This window comes from Budorcas taxicolor, chromosome 4 (genome assembly GCF_023091745.1).
Source record: "Budorcas taxicolor isolate Tak-1 chromosome 4, Takin1.1, whole genome shotgun sequence".
Taxonomy (NCBI): Eukaryota; Metazoa; Chordata; class Mammalia; order Artiodactyla; family Bovidae; genus Budorcas; species Budorcas taxicolor.
The window spans coordinates 46,135,973-46,159,930 of record NC_068913.1 but is presented as its reverse complement, the minus strand read 5'-3'; the positions used below and the strand labels follow the sequence as shown (position 1 = coordinate 46,159,930).

The following is a 23,958-nucleotide window of genomic DNA, read 5'->3' as shown; positions in this document are numbered from 1 at the left end:
CAAAACCAGCTTGAACATCAGGGAGTTCACGGTTCATGTATTCCTGAAGCCTGGCTTGGAGAATTTTGAGCGTTACTTTACTAGCGTGTGAGATGAGTGCAATTGTGCGGTAGTTTGAGGATTCTTTGGCATTGCCTTTCTTTGGGATTGGAATGAAAACTGACCTTTTCCAGTCCTGTGGCCACTGCTGAGTTTTCCAAATTTGCTGGCATATCGAGTGCAGCTCTTCCACAGCATCATCTTTTAGGACTTGAAATAGCTCAACTGGAACTCCATCACCTCCACTAGCTTTGTTTTTAGTGATGCTTCCTAAGGCCCACTTGACTTCACATTCCAGCATGTCTAGCTCTAGGTGAGTGATCACACCATCATAATTATCTGGGCCATGAATATCGTTTTTGTACAGTTCTTCTGTGTATTCTTGCCACCTCTTCTTAATATCTTCTGCTTCTCTTAGGTCCCTACCATTTCTGTCCTTTATTGAGCTGTTAGACTATCATTTTTAAAACTATAAAGTGCTATATACTGTATATGATAAATAAATTATTGCTGCATTTAAATTTTGTATTTGAGAAAAATGTTATATGGTCTTAAATGTCATCACTCAGGAGGGGTTGTAGTGGAAAAGCAGGCATGAATCAGAAAAGTCACAGTGCAATATCTCTGTCTCTGGGTCAGCTCTTGGGCCCCAGTCTTCCTGTTAAAGGAATGTTTTGTGCCCTTTCTGAATCACACTTCAACCCGTATTGGGAAAAAATATTGAAGAATTTATGAAAAATTTTATGAATCTTATAGGTAAGACTCATATAAATTTAAATGGTTGTCATAATTATTAGTTTGAATGCAACTTAATACAAGCCACATTGAAATAAAAAATAAAGAAATAAAACAAAAGCCTATTGTTTAGGATCCATAGATTAATGTAATCTCTGTAGCCAAAATATTTAAAGATGTTTATTACATTAAGTAGTAAAAAATAAAACATCTGGCAACAATTTTTAGATCTTGAAGAATTGGATGACGAAATGATGAGTCTCATTGGACTTAGATCATATTTCCCCCTCCTGAAAATAGGTTTGAAAAAATTGTAATGCTTTCTGAAAAACTAAACTTATTTCAGTTTTTTCTCTCTTCCCTATCATAGCAAATGGCTTATACACAGAATTTCATGAACTGCTCATAAAACTCTACTTTAGTTCTTTGGATCTGGATGAAGCCAGTGGTTAGGACTGTAGCTGTAAAGCTTCCATCTAACTCAATAATCTAGACAAAAGAGCTCTGTGGAAATTGTGTTTTAAGAAGAAAGTATTGTAGCTGTGATTCTCTTGATTTAAAAGGACATAAGCGTCCATTATAGCACAAGGGAAGCTGTAAGTAACTGGCCAGTGGGTGAGGAAGAGAACAACGTGGTACACTCCAGACAAGAATGGTAGAGTTTAGGAAGGGTCAGCCTGCTTCTGCAGATCACAGCTCGCAGTCATTGTGCAGTGAGTACATACATGCAGAGTTGGCACCCATGCTTGCCTTCCTGGTATCTGCAGGCTTCACTAATCTTGTGCTTTAGTTTTATTTTCCTTACTCACACTGAAAACGAAAGTTTTTTCTTTTGTTTCATGTTTGGCTGTTCAATGTTTTTAGATAAATATGGCAATCTTTAACAAAGGACGATACTGACCATGCCCTACCCCCCGCCCCCCACCGCCGCTTCCACTTTAGAACTCCTAATTCTCATTTACATTCTACATACAATTTACTTGACAACTACCTGGCCTATTAACAAGCTGTTGTTGCATCATACTTTGCTCCCAGCACGGTGTTGTAAAGGGCCTGATGGGTAAGATGGGCAGGGATATTACACATGTGCACCTGGAATTATTAAACAAGGCCGAAGGTGCACACTGCAAAGTGAGGGCTCTGGTTGTTGGTGCTCTGAGATGTAAGAGAAAGAGACAGCTCTCCCTGAAGCCTCTTCCAGAGCTAACTGGGAGAGGTGCATTAGCGGACATAGAGGCGGGAGTGGCTGTGAAGAATATAGAGACTGGAAAGCACAGGCACATGCAAAGAGAGAGAGTGGTAGGGATAATAATTAGGCCTCTTATCCCATCACCACAGAGGACACAATATTCGAAAGCCTGTCAAGCCCTCTTAACACAGATCCTGGGAAGTGTTGCTATTGAAGCCTGTGGCACATTTGAATGCAATAAAACAGAAAGTTCCATAATGTTCTGGGAGAAATCCTTCTTTCCAACAGTTCATTCCAGGCTTCTTTGAGGTTATCAAGAGGTTATGAAGGATATACATATATGACTGAAGTCATCACATTACTCATTAGCCATTGGTTATAGTGCTGGTTAGAATGAGAGGAACAGCTGAAAATGGTACAGGAACACAACATGGGCTATGTCTACCTAAGATGGGTATTTCTGTCATCGAGGGTCTCACCCTACATATATATATCTCTTTTTCTGTGTTGTTGAGCTAACTGATTCAGAGACAATGTTGTAAAGAAGGACTGGAAAATGGGAGCTCCGTAAGATGTGATCCTCCCTGAGGAGGGATCAGAGCTAGATTGTGCTGCTCAGCACTTTGGTCTTCTTTTCGTGTGGCTCACTGAGAGCTCATTTCCTTCACAGACCACTCAGTCCTGTTGCTCTGAGACCCAGCCAGAGGCAGATGGAGGGAATTTCCCTGTGAGCACCAAGGCTTCTCTGCCTCCATTAGCAGCAGTAGCTGTCTGCTGGGACTTGAGACTGGAATACCACTGGTGTGGCCAACTTCTCCAAGTTCCCAACCAATGGGGGCTTGACCAGAAAATAGCAGCGTGGCAGGGATCCAGTTGTCCAATTGAAGCCAAAATTACCCCAAATTTTATAAGAATCCTATACAGAAAATGCACAGGTATCAGATGTGGCAAAACCCAGGATTTTACCACGGTGAAATAGTTTGCTTTTTCTCTTAGAGAGGAATCTTTAATTTTAGGCTTGTATCCTCATTACTTTTCAGTGAAAAGAAAGAACTAATGGTTGGCCTAAAAGATTCTGGCAGGAATATTTGAGTCATAAAATATTAGCCAAGCATCTTTTTGGATATTCTAAAATAAACTATGTACAGAACTAAGCATTTCATGCCAAGACAAAACTGAAAAGCTTTTCTCAGAGGTCTCCCTGCCCCTCCCCCTTCCTTTCCTGGATACAATCTTATTGGTTGATAGCACCCAGTTTTTGGCTGCATTACAAGGAACCACTCAGCTGTGGCTGATTTCTGCTATCACTTTTTCCCCCTTGTTCAGGAAATCTTGTCATGAACATATTTCCAAGACAGCAAGAGAGAAAAAGTTTTTTACTTGTTTTGGGGAAGCCATTATTGGAGATACAAGTGTTAGGCTAATAGACTTGTTGTTATTATTTGTTCTTAGCCACTTAGTTGCTTAGCCACTGGGGAAGCAGGGCAATATGCTAGGGCTGAGAAAAGGGGAGAAATTTCGAAGTGTTGTGAAAAACAACTGCTCCCATCCCTGGATCTGGAGTTATTCACTATGGGGAGAAATGGTCTCTAGCCTTGGCTCTGCCGTTGACTGTGTGACTCAAGAACATCCGTTCATTCATTCGGCACTTACGGAGCACCCACTCTGTGTGTGGCACTGTGTCCAGCACCAGGGACACACCATGAGGAACAGATAAGGAATCTCTTCTCAAATCACCCAACTTCTCTAAATACTGTTTCTTCATACTTATGGTGTGAGGGATACACTAGAATGATCTCTCAAGGTCTTTTACCTCTAGTTCTTGTATCTTTATTTTTCAGTGAGCTCACAATATGCCCAGAAAAACGGTAACAGGAAAACTGGTACTCGAAACACATACCAGGTATCATGCTAACGAACCACTTTCATATACATGACTCTGTTTTCTCAAGAATCTCCTAAAATAAGTATTATTATACCCATTTTACAGATGAGACAACTAAGCATCAGACAGGTTGAATTGCCTTTGGTTATAAGTGAGAAAGAGATAGACTCAAACCCAGCAACCCAGCTCTCTGCTGGCTCCAAGCCCAGCATTCTTTCCCTGCCCTCTGTTCTCCAAGTTTATAATGTTAATTTATCTCCCTTGGACTTTTCCCTGTGAGTATTTATGGAAAACTTATTCAAGAACCCATGGCAGTTCAATATGAAATACCTAATTTTTGTCTTATGGGTCTTCCATTAGTTTTTTCTCCCTCTTTACCTACTAAGCTTTTCTTATTCATCCCAAGGGTGATCTTGCCACTTCATCTAAGCCAAGTGCTCCCACTGCTTTGCCTCTGCTTGTACTTTACCTTCAACTTTGAATCATTTTCAGTCTTGTCTGTAGTCAAATTCTGTACTCTTTCCCAGACTTTGTCTTACTCCTAAATTTAATTCATCCATCCCCTAATAGTTATTCAACACAGTAAGAAGTTTAAAAGAAAAAGAGTATAAAATCATCTCCTTGGGGGAAATAAAACATGCACAGATGATAGGACTGTTATATGCTAAAATAGTTATAAACGTGTAAGGGCAAGAGACGAAAGGTAGCAGGCAAGGGCTGGAGTCACTGGGACTTGACGAATAGCTAAGGCTTGATTAGATGAAAAGAGAAAGGGGTGGAGAAAGGTTACAAAGTCAGACAAAGAGCAGACAGGTCCACTGAGTACTGGAGAAGTTGGATGCCTTTCTGGCCAGAATGACGAAGTTTGAAGAGCTTTGGAAGCTGGGGTGGAACAGTTGAACTGGATGTTATTGTTGAAGAATGTTAATCAGAAGGAGTACTGGATTAAGAATTTGCACATCTGTGTTCTTGCTCTACCAATCTGTAATCTGGAGAAAATCGATCAAGAGATCTGAGTCTCCATTTCCTCATCTCTTAGGGCTACCTCAGTCTATAGAGGTCTCAGCTCCTTAGAACAGCCTCTCTTCTTTTACTGTTCCTGCCTCCAGACATTTTGTAGTATGCCTTTTAAGTGTGAGCAGTCAGTTATGAGACCTTTCACAACATAGTATAATCACATATACTCTGTGAGAACTTTCACAGTGCTAAAAAACATGATTGGTCACAGAGCTACACAAGTTAAATAATAAAAATTAAGTTATACAGTCTAAATAATAAAGTTCAGGATATACAAGTTAAATAATATTCATACACAAGCATTAAAAATGGAATTTTTGATTGGGAGTTTGGGATTAGGAGATGCAAACTAGTACACATAGGATGGATAAACAACATGGTCCTGCTGCACAGCACAAGGAGCTATATTCAATACACTGTAGTAAGTCACAATGGAAAAGAACAGATATCTGAATCACTTTGCTGTACAGCAGAAAATGACCCAACATTGTAAATCAACTATATACTTCACTAAAATATTTTTTAAAATGGAATGTTTCCCCTACCGATTTCAAATTTTAACTATAGGACACTTAGTTCAGTTCAGTCGCTCAGTCATGTTTGACTCTTTGTGACCCCATGGATTGCAGCACGCCAGGGTTCCCTGTCCATTACCAACTCCTGGAGCTTGCTCAAACTCATGTCCATCGAGTTAGTGATGCCATCCAACCATCGCATCCTCTGTCATCCCCTTCTCCTCCTGCCTTCAATCTTTCCCAGCATCAGGATCTTTTCCAGCGAGTCAGTTCTTTGTATCAGGTGGCCAAAATATTGGAGCTTCAGCATCAGTCCTTCCAATGAATATTCAGGACTGATTTCCTTTATGACTGACTAAGTTCCTTAATTAAATGTTTAGAATTAAAGTTTTAAGACTTGAGACTTTGTGTTTTAACTTGAAAATATGGGGCAAAAATAAGGTCTTAGGGCTTTCTTTTTAGTTGTGTATGAGTCAAACAGTTAGTGGTGCCAGATGGGGTGGATGGTCTCAAAGATGCTGATCTGGATAAAAACGTGGCCAGGCAAGCTTAGATGAACAGCCAGGAAAGCAGCCAAGAGCAAAAAGAGCATTAACCATGAGTCTAGGAAAAGTCAACGTCCAAAATATTCACGGAAGCTGTGATGTTAATTTTAGTGTTACTTGAACGGGCCATGGGTGCTCAGTTTTTGGATAAATATTATTTTAGGTCTGTCCATGATGATGTTTCTGTATGAGATCAATATTTAAATACTAGACTGACTAAAGCAGATTGCCTTCCTCAATGTTGGTGGGTCTCATCTAATCTGTTGAGCATCTGAATAGAACAAAAGGCTGAGAGGGAAAATATACTCTTTATCTAGAGCAAGACATCTTGGAATGTGAAGTCAAGTGGGCCTTAGAAAGCATCACTACGAACAAACCTAGTGGAGCTGATGGAATTCCAGTTGAGCTATTTCAAATTCTGAAAGATGATGCTGTGAAAATGCTGCACTCAATATGCCAGCAAATTTGGAAAACTCAGCAGTGGCCACAGGACTGGAAAACGTCAGTTTTCATTCCAATTCCAAAGAAAGGCAATGCCAAAGAATGCTCAAACTACTGCACAACTGCACTCATCTCACATGCTAGTAAAGTAATGCTCAAAATTCTCCAAGCCAGGCTTCAGGAATACATGAACCGTGAACTCCCTGATGTTCAAGCTGGTTTTACAAAAGGCAGAGGAACCAGAGATCAAATTGCCAACATCCGCTGGGTCATGGAAAAAGCAAGAGTTCCAGAAAAACATCTATTTCTGCTTTATTGACTATGCCAAAGCCTTTGACTGTGTGGATCACAATAAACTGGAAAATTCTGAAAGAGATGGGAATACCAGACCACCTAACCTGCCTCTTGAGAAATCTGTATGCAGGCCAGGAAGCAATAGTGAGAACTGGACATGGAACAACAGACTGGTTCCAAATAGGAAAAGGAGTCCGTCAAGGCTGTATATTGTCACCCTGCTTATTTAACTTATATGCAGAGTACATCATGAGAAACGCTGGACTGGAAGAAACACAAGCTGGAATTAAGATTGCCGGGAGAAATATCAATCACCTCAGATATGCAGATGACACCACCCTTATGGCAGAAAGTGAAGAGGAGCTAAAAAACCTCTTGATGAAAGTGAAAGTGGAGAGCGAAAAAGTTGGCTTAAAGCTCAACATTCAGAAAATGAAGACCATGGCATCTGGTCCCATCACTTCATGGGAAATAGATGGGCAAACAGTGGAAACAGTGTCAGACTTTATTTTTCTGGTCTCCAAAATCACTGCAGATGGTGACTGCAGCCATGAAATTAAAAGACGCTTACTCCTTGGAAGAAAATTTATGACCAACCTAGATAGCATATTCAAAAGCAGAGACGTTACTTTGCCAACTAAGGTCCATCTAGTCAAGGCTATGGTTTTTCCTGCGGTCATGTATGGATGTGAGAGTTGGACTGTGAAAAAGGCTGAGCACCAAAGAATTGATGTGTTTGAACTGTGGTGTTGGAGAAGACTCATAAGAGTCCCTTGGACTTCAAGGAGATCCAACCAGTCCATTCTGAAGGAGATCAGCCCTGGGATTTCTTTGGAAGGAATGATGCTGAAGCTGAAGCTCCAGTACTTTGGCCACCTCATGCGAAGAGCTGACTCATTGGAAAAGACTCTGATGCTGGGAGGGATTGGGGGCAGGAGGAGAAGGGGACGACAGAGGATGAGATGGCTGGATGGCATCACGGACTCGATGGACGTGAGTCTGAGTGAACTCCGGGAGATGGTGATGGACAGGGAGGCCTGGCGTGCTGCGATTCATGGGGTTGCAAAGAGTTGGACATGACTGAGCGACTGAACTGAACTGAACTGAACTGATGCCTGTCTTCAAGCTAGGACATCAGTCCCTGCCCGTCTTCAGACAATACCTTCAGCTCTCCTGGTTCTTCAGCTTACCAACTGCAGATGTTAGGACTTTTTAGCCTCTGTTGCTGCTTGAGCCAGTTCCTTGTGAGAACTTTATCTATCTATGCACGTTTTTTCTTCCTTCCTCCCTTTCCATCTATTTGTCTCTCTCTATCTACTTGTCTCCTATTGGATCTGTTTTTCTGGGGAAAACCAGACTAACACAGTAGCATTAGGACCCACATCATAATGGGTGGTTGTGAGGATGACACAGACCAGTTATGTGAAAATATACTGGAGCTGAAGGTCTAATATTTTGGCCACCTAATGTGAAGAGCCAGCTCGTCGGAAAAGACCCTGATGCTGGGAAAGACTGATCATAAAATGAGAAAGGGGCAGCAGAGGATAAGATGTTGGATAGCATCACCAACTCAATGGACATGAATCTGAGGAAATTCTGGGAGACAGTGAAGGACAGGGAAGCCTGGCATGCTGAAGTGCATGGAATTGCAGAGTTGGACATGTCTGAGTAACTGAATAACAATATGAAAACTGCCTTAAAAAGTGCCTGGTAAACAATAAGTGTTATTTAAATGATAGCTATTATGAGCCCTACTAGGTTCCTAGAGCTCACCACAGCCTCCCATGGAACATTTTGGATCCTATTATCAGAAACTTTTTCTTCCAGTCCATGACTGAGGAGTAGGAGTAAGAGGAATTCAGCAAATGTTTCCCTGAGCTTTACCGGGAAGTCTTTGAAATCATCTACCAGGACATTTTTAGGCCAAATATCACCTAGAGGCTTGGCTTTTTAACAAGTTAAAAGGACCATGTCCTGGAGCAGAAGTCTTCAGTAGACACTTTCAGCATACATTAGATTTCTTTAGGTATGTGACTGCAAACCTACTGTGTGAGGAAGAGGACTGAATTTCCTTCTTCTCTCCTTTTATTCATTTTTTTCTGATTACAGAAGAATTATATGCTCATTAAATAAGATTTTTAAAACACAAAAGAAAATAAAATTCATTCATGAGCTCAGCATCCAAAGATAAACAATATTTTGAAGTGTTTCTAGTTTTTTGTCTATTTGTCTGTGACACATGTATTTTTTAAAACAACATTGAGATCATAATATATACGGCTGCTATTCCTCTATCTCCCTGTCATTTTGTGAAGATGACTTGGTACGAGAGTTCCCCCTGATATTTGTTTTTGGAAAGAGTCTTACTTTCCCATTACTGAATCAGAGCATCATCTTATTGCCCATCCATGACCATTTGTTAGGAAATAAAGTCTAAATAACAATGTTATTTTAAGATAATTCATAGGGAAATATATTTGATCTTTTGACCAGTAACTATTTTTGAACACTCTCTACCACTGTTGCTTCTATTAATGTAGATAATGATAGCTGAAAGAAATCAACATACAAAGCTATAGTAATCAAAACAGTGTGGTACTGCCACAGGACAGACACATAGAATTGAGAGTCCATTAATCTACACCGTTATGGCCAACTGATTTCCAACACAGATGCCGAGACCATGCAGTTGGGGAAAGAATATTCTCTTCAACAGCTGGTGCTGGACAAGTGGATTATCCATGAAAAAATGAAGTAGGTTCCCTACCTCATACTATATACAAAAATTAACTGAAAATGGACCAATGACCTAAATATGAACTAAAATGACAACACTTAGAAGAAAACACTGAGAATAAATCTACATGACCTTAGATTTAGCAATGGGTTATTAGATATGACATCAAAAGCATAAGCAACAAAAGAAAAAGCTGAGAAAATGGACTTCATCAAAATAAAAAACTTGTGTATCAAAGGACATTATTAAAAAGTGAAAAGACAACCTAAAGAATGAACAAAATATTTCTAAGTCATATATCTAGGGGTCTAGAATCCAGAATATACAGGAACTCTTATAACTCAACAAATGACAAATGACCAATTGAAAAATAGTCAAAGGACTTGAATAGACATTTCCCTAAAGAAGATATTCAAACAAGTAATAAGAACATGAAAAGATTTCAGTTTCATTAGTCATTGGGCTTCCCTGGTAGTTCAGCTGGTAAATTTTCTGCCTGCAATGTGGGAGACCCCAGTTCAATTCCTGGGTTGGGATGATCTGCCGGAAAAGTGATAAGCTACTCACTCCAGTATCCAGCTGGTAAAAAATCTGGTAAAAAATCTGCCTGCAATGCAGATGTCATTAGGGGGATGCAAATCAAAATTACAATGAGGTACTACTTCAAACTCAGGAAATTTTTTGAAAAAGGAAAATATGAAAAAATAAAAAATAAATTTTGGCAAAGATGTGGAGAAATTAGGACCCTTGTAGATTGTTGGTGAGAATGTAAAATAGTACAGCCACTGTAGAAAGTATTTTGCTGGTTCTTAAAAAGTTAAAAGTAGAATTACCATATGGTCTGGCAATCTCACTCCTAGGTGTATACCCAAAGGAATTTAAAACTGGTACAACAAATAGATGTACATGTATGTTCACAACAACACTATTCAAAATATCCAAAAGATCTAAAACAGATAAGTGGATAAACAAAATGTGGTATCTCCATGAAATAAAATATTATTCAGCCATAAAAAGGAATAAGGTACTGACACATACTATATTTTGAACTTCAAAAACATCAGGGCAAGTGAAAGAAACTAGACACAAAATGACTACATACTGCATAATTCCACTTGTAAGAAATATTTACAATAGGTAAATCCATAGAGACAGAAAACAGATTAGTGATTGCCAGGGGCTAGGGGAGGTGTGTATGGGGAGCAACTTCTTAATAAGTAAAAGGATTTTTTTTAAGGGTGATAAATATGTTTTGAAACTACACAGAAGTGACTATTCAAAATTATGATTACTTCAGTTCAGTTCAGTTGCTCAGTCATCTCCGACTCTTTGCAACCCCATGAACCACAGCACACCAGGCATCCCTGTCCATCACCAACTCCTGGAGTCCACACAAACCCATGTCCACTGAGTCGGCGATGCCATCCAACCATCTCATCCTCTGTCGTCCCCTTCTCCTCCCGCCCTCAATCTTTCCCAGCATCAGGGTCTTTTCAAATGAGTCAGCTCTTTGGATCAGGTGGCCAAAGTATTGGAGTTTCAGCTTCAACATCAGTCCCTCCAATGAACACCCAGGACTGATCTCCTTTAGGATGACTGGTTGGATCTCCTTGCGGTCTAAGGGACTCTCAAGAGTCTTTTCCAACACCACAGTTCAAAAGCATCAATTCTTCAGTGCTCAGCTTTCTTTATAGTCCAACTCTCACATCCATACATGACCACTGGAAAAACCATAGACTTGACTAGACTGACCTTTGTTGACAAAGTGATGTCTCTGCTTTTTAATATGCTGTCTAGGTTGGTCATAACTTTCCTTCCAAGGAGTAAGTGTCTTTTAATTTCATGGCTGCAATCACCCTCTGCAGTGATTTTGGAGCCCAGAAAAATAAAGTCACTGTTTCCCCATCTATTTGCCATGAAGTGATGGGACCAGATGCCATGATCTTAGTTTTCTGAAAGTTGAGCTTTAAGCCAACTCTTTCACTCTCCTCTTTAACTTTCATCAAGAGGCTCTTTAGTTCTTCTTCACTTCCTGCCATAAGGGTGGTGTCATCTGCATATCTGAGGTTATTGATATTTCTCCTTAGTTAAGAGACTTTAAGTGACTAATTTTATGTTATATGAATTTTACTTCAATACAAAATAGAATAACAAGTTAAGTAGGCTTACCCTGGTGATCATTTCACAAAACATACATATAAAGAAATCAAGATTAGAATATGTGTTTCCTTTTTACGTCTGCAACATGTTATGGTTTCAATTTTAAAACACAGTAAACCAATCATAACACATCTTTGATTATTACTATCTTTGGGTTTTATTAGAGGTGATGCTAATGAGTTCTCCCATCATTTTCACCAACTTTGTACAATTCAGATTTCAGTCCAAGGCTTCAGGAACATTGCAAACAGCTGCAGTGGGATAATGCATCTGACTATCAATGACATGCCAACTCTGACAGACAACTGTGTAAAAGTAGGTATTTGGAAACTACATTTTCTTCTCAGTCCTATTTGGTAGGCATATTTTCTAGTGGCTTGAATTACTAAAAAATATGAGTGGGCTTTTCATTCCAGTTGATGTTTATATGAAATTTATATACACATTTGAACATTTGAATCTTTAAATACCCTAAGAAACTTCATTTCACATTTAGGATATTTTTATTTCAATGATATTGCAATCAAATCTCACAAAATCATATGTAAGCTTAAGCATAAACCTTAAGTCTGGTTCTACATGTTAAGCTTCTAAATGTTCTGATTTCTTTCAGCATTCCATTGTCTCATGTTTTCCTATCTTTTGTGATATCATTTAGTTGATTCCTATGCATTACTCAAATGTAAGTGTAGTAAAGTATATTGGAAAAAGTAAAAGTTCCCATTTTCTTTGACAATAGGGCAACTTAATAGTTAATGTGTCCGTTTTTGAAAAGACTGAGAGAAAAGATAATCTCATGACTTTGATAAATGTGTTCTATATAATCTGATTAATCTTTTATTTTTTTCCTTCTAAAGGCTTTAGTTGAAAAATGCCGTCGTATTTCATCAGTAGTTTTCATTGGTGCACCACATATTTCTGATAGTACTTTCAAAGCTCTATCTGCTTGTGACATCAAAAAGATCCGATTTGAAGGTGTGAGATATTAAAAAGTAGTTTAGCATTAATTTTTACTTTTAATCTTGTGGTGATTCAAATACAAGCCTTAACTTTTTCTTTTTTTAAAAACAGGAAATAAAAGGATTACTGATGCATGCTTCAAACTTATAGACAAGAGTTATCCAAACATCAGTCACATTTACATGGTAGACTGCAAGGGAATAACAGATGGCAGCCTCAAATCACTCTCACCTTTGAAGCAACTCACTGTGTTGAATCTGGCAAACTGTGTAAGGTAAACAGTCATTCTGTCAAGAAACACTGATTATCTAGAATGTTCCAAGCTTCCTCAAGATGCTCACTGTTAGTATAGTAAACATGAAAGTTAGGGATCTAAGTAGAGGTAAGTGCAGAGTTCTGTGGTAAAATAAAGGAGGGGCACCCAACCCAGACTAGTTATATGTGGGCACGGGGAGATGATCAGGGAATGCTCAGGATATGTGGAATCACAGGCTCTTATAAGATTAAATGAATTCACTAGAACATTTGTGGGCTACTTATCCTAGTGAAGGTTCTCACAGCTAGTTCAGTTAATAGGTCTTTTTCCCAGCTGGACTTTCTGACTTGCCTATGAAGAACCAATCTTACTGAAGTGTTTACTCTGGGGTACTAGTTAGATTTTTCCTCTATGTGGATCTGCTCACAGATGGCAAGTTCTTACTGAAACCGTTTTTTTCACCTGAGCTACAAATAGGCTTCTAACCTGGCATTCTCAGGTGGGCAAGGATCCAATTCTTGCTAAAATTTCTTTCCCAATTGATATCTCAGCCTCTTTCCTATGTAAATTTCTTAAAATATTATGGGGCCAGAAGATAACAAAACAGCATGTGATTACAAAGAAATTGGTTAATAGTTTACATAACATAAGACAAGTCAGAGTAATAAGCTAAGCTAAACAAAATCTTAACCCATGGTCCCTATTATTAAAATGGGGAGGCACCGAGGATTGGGAGGGAAGGCAAAGACAGGATTTGAAATGGGAAAACCTGGATTAGGAAATGAAGCCTCTAGTTAATAGCCAATAAGGAACTGAGGCCTCCTACCAACAGACATGTAAGTGAATTTAGAAGCAGATCCTCCACACTCAGTAAATCCTGCAGATGACTAAATCCCCCGCTGATATCTTGTAGTTGCAAGCTCATGAACAAGCTGGCATCATGATGGAAGCACAATATGGAAGCTATCATACAACAGCTAATGGACTTCCCTGGTGGCTCAGCTGGTAAAGAATCTACCTGCAGTACAGGAGACCTGGGTTCTATCCTTGGGTTGGGAAGATCCCCTGGAGGAGGGCATGGCAACCCATACCAATATTCTTGCCTGGAGAATCCCCATGGACAGAGGAGGCTGGTGGGTTGCAGTGCACGGGGTCTCAAAGAGTTGGACACAACTGAGTAACTAAGAACGTAACAGTTAATCCTATTTGTATTAACATGAAATAAAATTGAATTGCACTCATATATTTCACTCAGGCTTCTGTAGGTTAATTAATTTTAAAAATAAATGGAGGTTTTTATGCTTCTAGCAGTACAGTTGACAAAACACTTCAAAGGACTCCTTGCTATTAATACAAACAATTTAGATTCTTAATGAAACATACTTTCAATACATTGCTGAGCCTACAAAGAGTAAGAGAAATATCCAGTTCATGATTCATCACCATTCTCTCAATGAGCAGACTCTCTGAAATGGAGAGTGAAGGGCAAGCAAACATAAAAGGTGGAGCTGCTATTAGCGTAAATGTTCAACATTGGCATTGAGAGAATCAATTTTAGTAAGACTCAAGATAGGGAACCAGGATGAGACTTCTGCAGTGTTTGGACCCTTCAAAAGGGACAAAATAGTCTCAAGTAGATAGTGCCCAAGCCCCTGGAAGAAGTTATCTGCAAGCTTTTTTGAAGGAAAGCATCTTCTCTTTAAGCACCTGGGATTCCCATAGGTTAAGATCAAATAAATAGATGTTCACAATTAAAGACCATCAAATGTATGAAGATATGAGTCATCAAGTGTACAAAGATATGCAATATAAATTTGAGCTGAGTAATTCATATATTAGAAGAATCAGTCATAGAATATTAAGTAACTATGTATAAAATGTTTGAATAAATAGATAATGGAACCAGAAATATGAGCAGGCAACAAAATATGATAAAAATAACTAGACTAGCCGTGGAAGTAAAAGACATTGGCTCCTTGGAAGAAAATGTGACAAACCAATGACAAACCTACAGAACATATTGAAAAGCAGAGACATCACTTTGCCTACAAAGGTCCATATAATCAAAGCTATGGTTTTTCCAGTAGTCAGGTATGGATGTGAGAGTTTGACCATACAGAAGGCTGAGTGCCAAAGAATTGATACTTTCGAACTGTGGTACTATAGAAGACTCTCAAGAGTTCCTTGGATAGCAAGGAAATCAAACCAGTCAATCCTAAAGGAAATAAACCCTGAATATTCACTGGAAGGACTAATGCTGAAGCTGAAGCTCTAATACTTTGGCTACTTGATACAAAGAGTCAACTCTTTGGAAAAGACCCTGATGCTGGGAAAGATTGAAGGCAGGAGGAGAAGGTGATGACAGAAGATGAGATGGTTGGATGGCATCACTGATTCAATAGATAAGAGTTTGAGCAAACTCCAGGAAATAGTGAAGGACAGGGAAGATTGGTGTGCTGCAGTCCATGGGGTCACAAAGAGTCAGACATGACTTAATGACCAAACAACAACAATTTGAAAAACTAACTTTTAGAAATGAAAAAATATGATATAGTTATTGAAATAAAATGGATTGCTAATCAGCAGATTAGAACTCAGTGAAGAGAGAAATACAAAGTTGGAAGATAACTGAAGATATGATAGCAGAGTGAAAAAATAAAAAGAAAAATGTAATAGAGTATAACAAGATAGGGGAGGTTTAATTTAGAGTTTTAGATTAGATTTTTTTAAATTCATCTATAGAAGATACACTTAATATGGGAAATTTGAGAATCAAAGCATATATTTTTCTCAACCACATATCAATCCTTCAAAAAATGGACTGTGTATAAAGTTTTAAAGCAAGTCCTCACAACTTTTATAGTACTGGTATCAAGAAACTAGATTCTCTTACTATAGTGCAGTTATATTAGGAATCAGTAAAAGAAAGCTACATTTTAAAAATATTTATGATTTAAAATGAAAATTCCAGAGCATCATAATCACCTGAAGAGCTGAATAAAACTACACATGCCCAAGCTCTATCCCAGAGCTACTGAATCTGAATATCTAATGATGGAACACCAACTAACATATTTTCTTAAAAAGCAACATGGGTGCTTTTGATGCACAGCCAGGTTTACAACTAACTACATTAACTCATCAGCTTGGCCATTATGTGAAATAATCCTTTCTATTGATATTTATGCTTCCTGGATTATCATATAAATTTATATATACATACATATAAACACAGATTCACGTCTGTATGTGTGTGTGTGTGTATAAATGTGTGTTTTCAGGCTATTTTTTCTCTTTCAATCATTCATCTGTCTTCTATCTAATCTTGCACAGTATTTTATCTGTAAAAATGGGGAAAATAAAGAGTATATACTCAGGATTGTTGTGAGGATAAAATAAATCAATTCATATAATATATTTAGAATAGTGTCTGGCACTTAATAAACACTCAATAAGTGTTATCTATTATCATTATACTTAATAAATTCTTTACCATCTGAGCTACCAGAGAAGTCTGTGAAATCAGAAGACGATTGCTTCTTGCCAGGAAAGTGATGACAAACCTAGACATTGTGTTGAAAAGCAGAGACATTACTATGCTGACAAAGGTCCATAGAGTCAAGGCTATGGTCTTCCTAGTGGTCACATATGCTTGGGAGAGCTGAACCGTAAAGAAGGTAGAACGCCAAAGAATTGATGCCTTTGAACTGTGGTGCTGGGAAGACTCCTGAAAGTCCCTCGAACAGCAAGGAGAGCAAACCAGTCAATCTTAAGGGAGAACAACCCTGAATATTCACTGGAAGGACTGATGCTGAAGCTGAAGCTCCAGTATTGTGGTCATCTGATGTGAACAGATGACTCATTGGAAAAGCCCCTCATGCTGGGAAAGATTGAGGGCAGAAAGAGAAGAGGGCATCAGAGGATGACACGGCTGGATGGCATCACCGACCCAATGAACATGAACTTGGGCACTCTGAGAAATGGTGAGGGACAGGGAAGTCTGGCACGCTGCAGTCCCTGGGACTGAAAAGCGTCAGACAGGACTGGGTGACTAAACAACAACAAAATATATTCTAATATCTAACAGACTGAAACTCTCTTCATGAGTCGTCTTCTTTTAAATTATTAGATATTTTTGCCAGTTTATTCTTCCAAATGAATGTTAGAATACTTTTGTCACATTTAAGAAAAAAATCCTATTGAGATATTAATTGAAATTATGTTAAATACACAAATTTTGGAAAGATATATAGTTTTATAATACTTACTTGAGTTTCTTTTTCTTTGTCCAGAATTATTTACTAAAAATGTATTCAGATATCTAAGTAGTTTATATCTAATTATAATTTTGTTACTAACTTTTAGTTTTATAACAATCATGGTACAAAAATGTGATCTCTGTCTTTTGGAGTATTTATTTAGGGGTAAGGCTGATGGGAAGGTTGATGGTTAAGTTGTTTATCATGTTGAATATACTTCAATAGTCCATGGAATTTAAATTACATTAATTGTATTAATTTTTATGTCCCACTTTTGTCAAAAATCAAGTCTAATACAAAACTGTACCTTAATTATATTCTTTTTGAATTCCTAATTATTTTTCCTTCAGTTTGTATTTATGCTGTATTATGTTTGCATAATGGAGAAGGCAATGGCACCCCACTCCAGTACTCTTGCCTGGAAAATCCCATGGACAGAGGAGCCTGGTAGGCTGCAGTCCATGGGGTTGCTAAGAGTCGGACATGACTGAGCAACTTCACTTTCACTTTTCACTTTCTTGCATTGGAGAAGGAAATGGCAACCCACTCCAGTGGTCTTGCCTGGAGAATGTCAGGGACGGGGGAGCCTGGTGGGCTACCATCTATGGGGTCACACAGAGTCGGACACGACTGAAGTGACTTAGCTATGTTTGCATAAAGGGGCTTCCCTGCTAGTTTAGATGGTTAAGAATATGTCTGTAATGCAGGAGACCCGGGTTTGATCCGTGGGTCCAGGAGAGCCCCTAAAGAAGGGAATGGCTACCCACTCCAGTATTCTTGCCTGGAGAATTCCATGGACAGAGGAGCCTGGCAGGCTGCAGTCCATGGTTTCGTAAAAAGTCAGACATGACTGAGGGACTAACACAATAAGGAAAGGAAGTTGCTCAGTCGTGTCCGACTCTTCGTGACCCCACGGACCACAGCCCACCAGGCTCCTCCGTCCATGGGATTTTCCAGGCAAGAGTAGTGGAGTGGGGTGCCATTGACTAACACTATATGTTGCATAAAAAGTCATGACTTGGATTTTTCTCTTCATAGTAGTATTTTTAAGAATTATTTGGTTAAAAGGTAATTTTTTAAAAGATTGTAGGATGACTTAGTTTTTTATGATTAGGCTTATGAATATACTTAATATTCAGAAATTTGTAATCTACATTCAAAGGCAACCAAAATTTAGAGTAAGATTTGATTTACAATGACCATAAACATGATTTTTCCTGTGTGTGTGTGCTTGGTCACTCAGTCGTGTCCGACTCTTTGCAACCCTATGCACTGTAGCCCGCCAGGCTCCTCTGTCCATGGAATTCTCCAGGCAAGAATACTAGAGTGGGAAGCTGTTACCTTCTCCAGTTGGACACAACTGAAGCGACTCAGCAGCAGCAGCAGCAGCAATGCTACTTCACAACTTTCTTCTTGTCATTTTATTAAAAGTGTGTTTCTTGTTGACTATAACTGAGAGAATCACTATAAAGCAGGACTTATGGGAGGGGTGGCACTGACACACAGGTGTCTCTGATTAAGGACAGTGTGGGAAGACTGAGGTCAAGGTCTTCCTACAGCATCAGGTCTTGTCTGCTTCAGAAAGGATCTATACGTAACTTACTGGGTTTCTTCTAGTCCAGCTAAACTGACTTGTGCTTAGTGGAAATTCATCCAAGATTTTCATAGTAGTTTGATTGTAAGTATTTTCTCCCTATCCTAAGTTTTGGTCTTTTTTCTTTTGCAGGAGATTGCAACAGGCACTATTTAACATGATCAGATTTTAACTTCAGGGAAGAAACCTTGCAGGCCATCTGTTTTATTAATAGTCATGCCACCTAATTAAATGAACAAATGAACAGGAATAGCATTTTTATTAATACATCTATTACTATCATTTATATATTTTATATTAAAGTAAAAGCTACATAACCAAATTTGGTTTACAAATGTGGGCAAAATACCAGATATAGATATTGCCTTGCCATTCTGGAATGCACTGGATGTAGTAGCTCTTATTTTAATAGTACTGTACATATTTACACATAAAATCACAGGTAGAGCTTTCCTTATTCTTTCCTACAGAATTGGTGATATGGGACTAAAGCAATTTCTTGATGGTCCTGCAAGCACAAAGATAAGAGAATTAAACTTAAGTAACTGTATCCACCTGAGTGATGCCTCCATTGCAAAACTATCAGAACGGTATGATAAAACAATAATATTACATATATTATTAGTAGCTGTATATCTGTTGATATGAGAGATCAGAGATGGACTTTTGAAGCCATTTGGAAAACATCAGGGATGCCTAGAAGCTGGTCCAATATTCAGTTAAACCAAATAAGATATTGGAGTCATAGATTAATATTTTTCTATCTCTGTTTATTACTAATTTCACCTTGGAGAAAGTTTGAGATGGAATCACGCAAAAAGTTATAAATAGCTATACCTGGGTGACTTATCTGTCCTTTTCAAGGACATTGTCTCTAAGGAAACCTTTACTCCAGTGTATCCCAAGGGATACTCTAGTGGGTGAATTTATTCTTGATCCTCTTTACTTGTCAAAGGTCTTGTGTACACTACAGGGTGAAGTCTAATTTTTGTAGTAAATGTGTAAGGAAAAGGAGAGATTTAAATTTGTCCTTTTAGTGGTTATTCATCTTGGTATTTATATGAGTTTTTTGCATGCATGCATGCAATATTTTTTTCTTATCAGAAATTGCAATATGAAGTGAAATCACAGAAAAAATATTTCACTCAGCTGTATATTGTCCACTTTTAAGCTTACTATTAACATTATGATGAGAAAAATAAAATCCTTGTTTCAATAGCATTTGCTTTCCCCAGATGGTTTTTATGCAAAGAAATTGCTATTTGACAGGGTTATGAAAAGTTTAATTTTTCATGCTACTTTCTTTCAGGTGCTGTAATTTAAACTACCTGAATTTACGAAATTGTGAACATCTGACTGACTTAGGAGTTGAATTTATTGTAAACATCTTTTCGTTGGTATCAGTTGATCTCTCTGGAACAGATATCTCTAATGAGGTAAAAAAAAAATGACTTCTATTGTTTTCTGTAACACAATCATTTCCATTTTGTAAACAATGGAGAGAACAACAATTATTTGTTTCTTAAATTATTGGATTATAAAGGGTAAGTTGGAAATTTTTTTCTGGAATAGTGATGGTTGAGGTTTTGTAAATCAATGGTTTTGTTTCTACTTCAAAAAATGGCAAAATACAATATTTGCAGGAAAGTCCTGACAGATCAGACTGTTAGATCTGAAATTTGTTTCAACTATGGACATTTGCTCATTGTGAAGATATATTTTAGATGGCTTAAATATATTTTCCTTGTGGATTACACATTCCAAAAGACTACCTTAGTGCTTTTAGATCCAAGTCTTTAGTTCAAAACTGAAATCTAAAAATGGCCTCCTCAATAAAAAATAAGTTTTTAAAAAGTGAAAATAAGAGGGGGAATAAAAATGGCCTCTTCAAATCTATAAAAGGATATATTTTAAGAAACTAATTTCCTGCAGGCTGCTGTAGCTACTCATTAGTGTTGAAACACAGGTCACACCCATCCTATCATTCTAGCACTGCTCCATTCAAAATGAAGATAAATCCAGAGATTTGTCATGTTTCTGAAAGACTTTAATGGACTGCAGTTAGATAATAAATATGCTGGCTTCTCTTGAAATCAGAGCATTAGGAGAGACAGAAGAAGACAACAGAGGTGAGGATCTCTCCCCCATCTGCTTGCTAAATCCCTAGTCATCCCTCAGTCTCATCAAATACCACTGTCTCTGAGGCCTTCTCTGAGAAGTCCTACCGTACAGCAAATACAGCAACTTCTCTGTGTACATCTGCAGCCTCAGTGTTTCCTTTACCATGACCTCTTTCTCACCACATTACTGATACCTGTGTTATACGTCCATCTTTCCCCACACATTCAGTAGGCTCTTTTAAATAAAGAACTGTGTCTGTTTATTGGTACACTTCTTTCTCTTCTTTAAGAGCGAATTTAGATTTGGCCTCCATTCTGCTAGCTGGTCTCCTCTCCTCTCACGTGGAATGTTGTTGGTGGTGGTGGTTTAGTTGCTAAGCTGTGTCTGACTCTTGCGACTCCATGGACTGTAGCCTGCCAGGCTCCTCTCTCCATGGGATTCTCCAGGCAAGAATACTGGAGTGGTTTGTCATTTCCTTCTCCAGGGGATCTTCGTAACCTAGGAATCGAACCTAGGTCTCTGGCACTGCAGGCAGCTTCTTTACCAACTAAGGAGTGTTGGAGTGTTGTCTAAATGTAGAATGAGATGGGGAGGTTGGGACAGTTACATGTAGTCAACTCATTATGATGAAATCAAGCCTGGTCTTCTCAATGCTGTCTTTTTTTTTTTTTTAGTAGTTTTTTTTTTTTTTAATAGCTCAAGGACAAAATTACAAACTTTATTAAAATAAATGCAATTTATATTTTCAAGTATAGCCGCTGAGTCAGAGATCATCTGCTGCTGCTGCTGCTGCTAAGTCACATCAGTCGTGTCCGACTCTGTGTGACCCCATAGAGGGGACCCAACAGGCTCCTCTGTCCCTAGGATTCTCCAGGCAAGAACACTAGAGTGGGTTGCCATTTCCTTCTCCAATGCATGAAAGTGAAAAGTGAAAGTGAAGTCGCTCAGTCATGTCCGACTCTTAGCGACCCCATGAACTGCAGCCTACCATGCTCCTCCATCCATGGGATTCTCCAGGCAAGAGTACTGGAGTGGGTTGCCATTGCCTTCTCCTTCAATGCTGTCTTTTCCAAGGTGGAATCCCCTGAAGTGTCTGACAGCCCATCTGGTCTTTGGTTTCCTTCCAGGGAAATCCCAGATGTATATTCCCTGTCCCAGCTCCAAGGGCCCCTCAAGTTTTGGGGCTCCTTTGTCATATGTGCCTTGCTCTGGGCCCCTCTGGGTCATCCTGAGGTGTGGGGACTCTGTGAGGCCTTCTTAGGTCCACAGTCCCAGACATCCCCTGCAGATACTGTCCCACTTTTACATCTGGGTGTATTTGTTCTCAGACCCATGCCTCACCCTTCTTACTTTTCTACAGAGTGGCTGACTTATGTCAGTTAGATTCCAGCTGGGTTTGGTGCTTGTAAAGTATCTGTGAACAACAGGAGGCTCAGAAGCAGGGAGAGGCCAGGGTTTTTGTCCACCTTTCCCTGCATTATTATTATCAGCTGCATTTCTTTTGTGATCTACTCCCTTCGGTCAGGATTGTTGTGGTTCCAGTTTCTCACATGACCTTGGACTTTGGGCTGTTAGAAACACTATCTCTTTCCATTGTCCTTCCAGCATAGGCATGGTACTGGCTTCCTGCTACTGCTAATATCTAGATTTTGTCCTTATTCCATTAGGCTCCTAAGGTGTCTAATAACCTATTAGTCAATTTTCTTTCATGATTATATTTCCTCAGTTTCAAACAAGAGTTGTTTTTACTTTCCTCATTAGATTTTAGCTGGTACAATGATGAGCATAGGGAAACTCTGATCCCTTGTTGCCTTTCACAAGCATACAAGGGAAAGATAGAATGAGTTCTCATGTACTCTTATATTCCCAACCTATCAGGAGATAGAGTCCAGGGAGGTCTGGAAGTGGGCCCTGTATCCCAGCATCTCATCCTTTTGCTTCCCTCTGGCTCTCTCTTCCCCTCTTCTTCCAAGCTCCCCTCCTTTCTGCTCTGCTCTCTCCCTTCCCTTCCCCTTTCCCTTCTCTTTCTCCTCTCCCCTCTTTCCTTCTTTGCTCCCTGTCTTTTCTCTTGGCATAGATTCTTTATATAATCTGGGGGTGGAAGACATGTTCCAACTGATTACATGGTTTTTAAAAACGTCATGCTCCAAGTCTTTCAGGGTTTAGAATTTTAAGCTTACAAGTCCAGGATGTTTTTCTACTGTGCTGTTCTGTAAAAACCCTTCCCTGACACATACAAGCAGAAGGCCCAGCTGTTTCTGGGTAATGAGAAGGGTAATGAGAAGGATCAAAGCACGTTATAAATTACATCAAAATATAATTCCACCACAGCACTCCTCACAACCTGAAGTATCTGGTGAACATTTGTTGAATTAATGAAAGGAGGTTTAGATGCTCTATCCTAGTTTTTAGCATTTGCAAAAAAACTCGGTTTTTATTTTCAAAGATCATATATTAAAATTTTTATCAACTGAGGATAAGTATAAAATTTAGGGATATAGCCTCAAGTCCCATTCACTGTTTTTATTTTCTTGTAAAAAAAAAATTAAACAATCTGAAAAATACCTGTGGAAAAGAAAGTTAGTTGTTTTCTGCTAGAAGATGGAAAAATTAGTCTTCTGAAGGCTATTGTTTTCTTCCTCCAAGACAGTTAAATTCTGACCTAAGCGGCAAATGACTGACAACGCAAGGTACAACAGCTCTGGAAGCTAACCTCGAACAGTCAAATTAAAATGAGTCAGCCCAGATGTCAAACTGGGCAGCTAACACCAGCCTGGACTGTAGGTCTGACGAAGTGCAAATATGACTACAGATTTAACATTTAGGATTTAAACTCTGGAATGTTACAGATATTACGAGAGGTCAAATGTGACCATTTATACCTTTGGGAAAAAATAGATTATGTTTTCTAACAATTACGTTCACTCACGATTCTTTTCAATAGTGAGTTTTCAGTTTGAATCATACTATATATTTAGTAAACAAATATTTACTCTGACTACATTGTGCTCAGTGCCAAGGGTACTGGAATCAGGAAAACAGACCCGGCCCCTCCTCCTAGCCCTTATATTCTAGTGGAAGACAGGTGTGGAACAATGGTCATAAAACGAGATGGGTGCAGGAAACAAACAGAAGGGAAACCTAACCTAAATCAAAGTCAGAGAAGACCTTCTTTTACAAGAGAAGGAGAAGGGGTATGTGGTAAGTCACA

The 23,958-nt window shown here is 38.8% G+C and overlaps 1 protein-coding gene across 1 annotated transcript in view; it reads left to right on the top strand.

Moving 5' to 3' along the window:
* FBXL13 (F-box and leucine rich repeat protein 13) overlaps positions 1–23,958 on the top strand; it is a 211,693-nt gene that overhangs the window by 133,151 nt on the left and 54,584 nt on the right. The window contains exons 13-17 of the mRNA XM_052638386.1: positions 11,774–11,872; positions 12,415–12,532; positions 12,629–12,791; positions 19,097–19,216; positions 19,936–20,062. Of these exons, the coding sequence (XP_052494346.1) occupies positions 11,774–11,872; positions 12,415–12,532; positions 12,629–12,791; positions 19,097–19,216; positions 19,936–20,062 (627 nt within the window). The remainder of the gene's footprint in view (positions 1–11,773; positions 11,873–12,414; positions 12,533–12,628; positions 12,792–19,096; positions 19,217–19,935; positions 20,063–23,958) is intronic.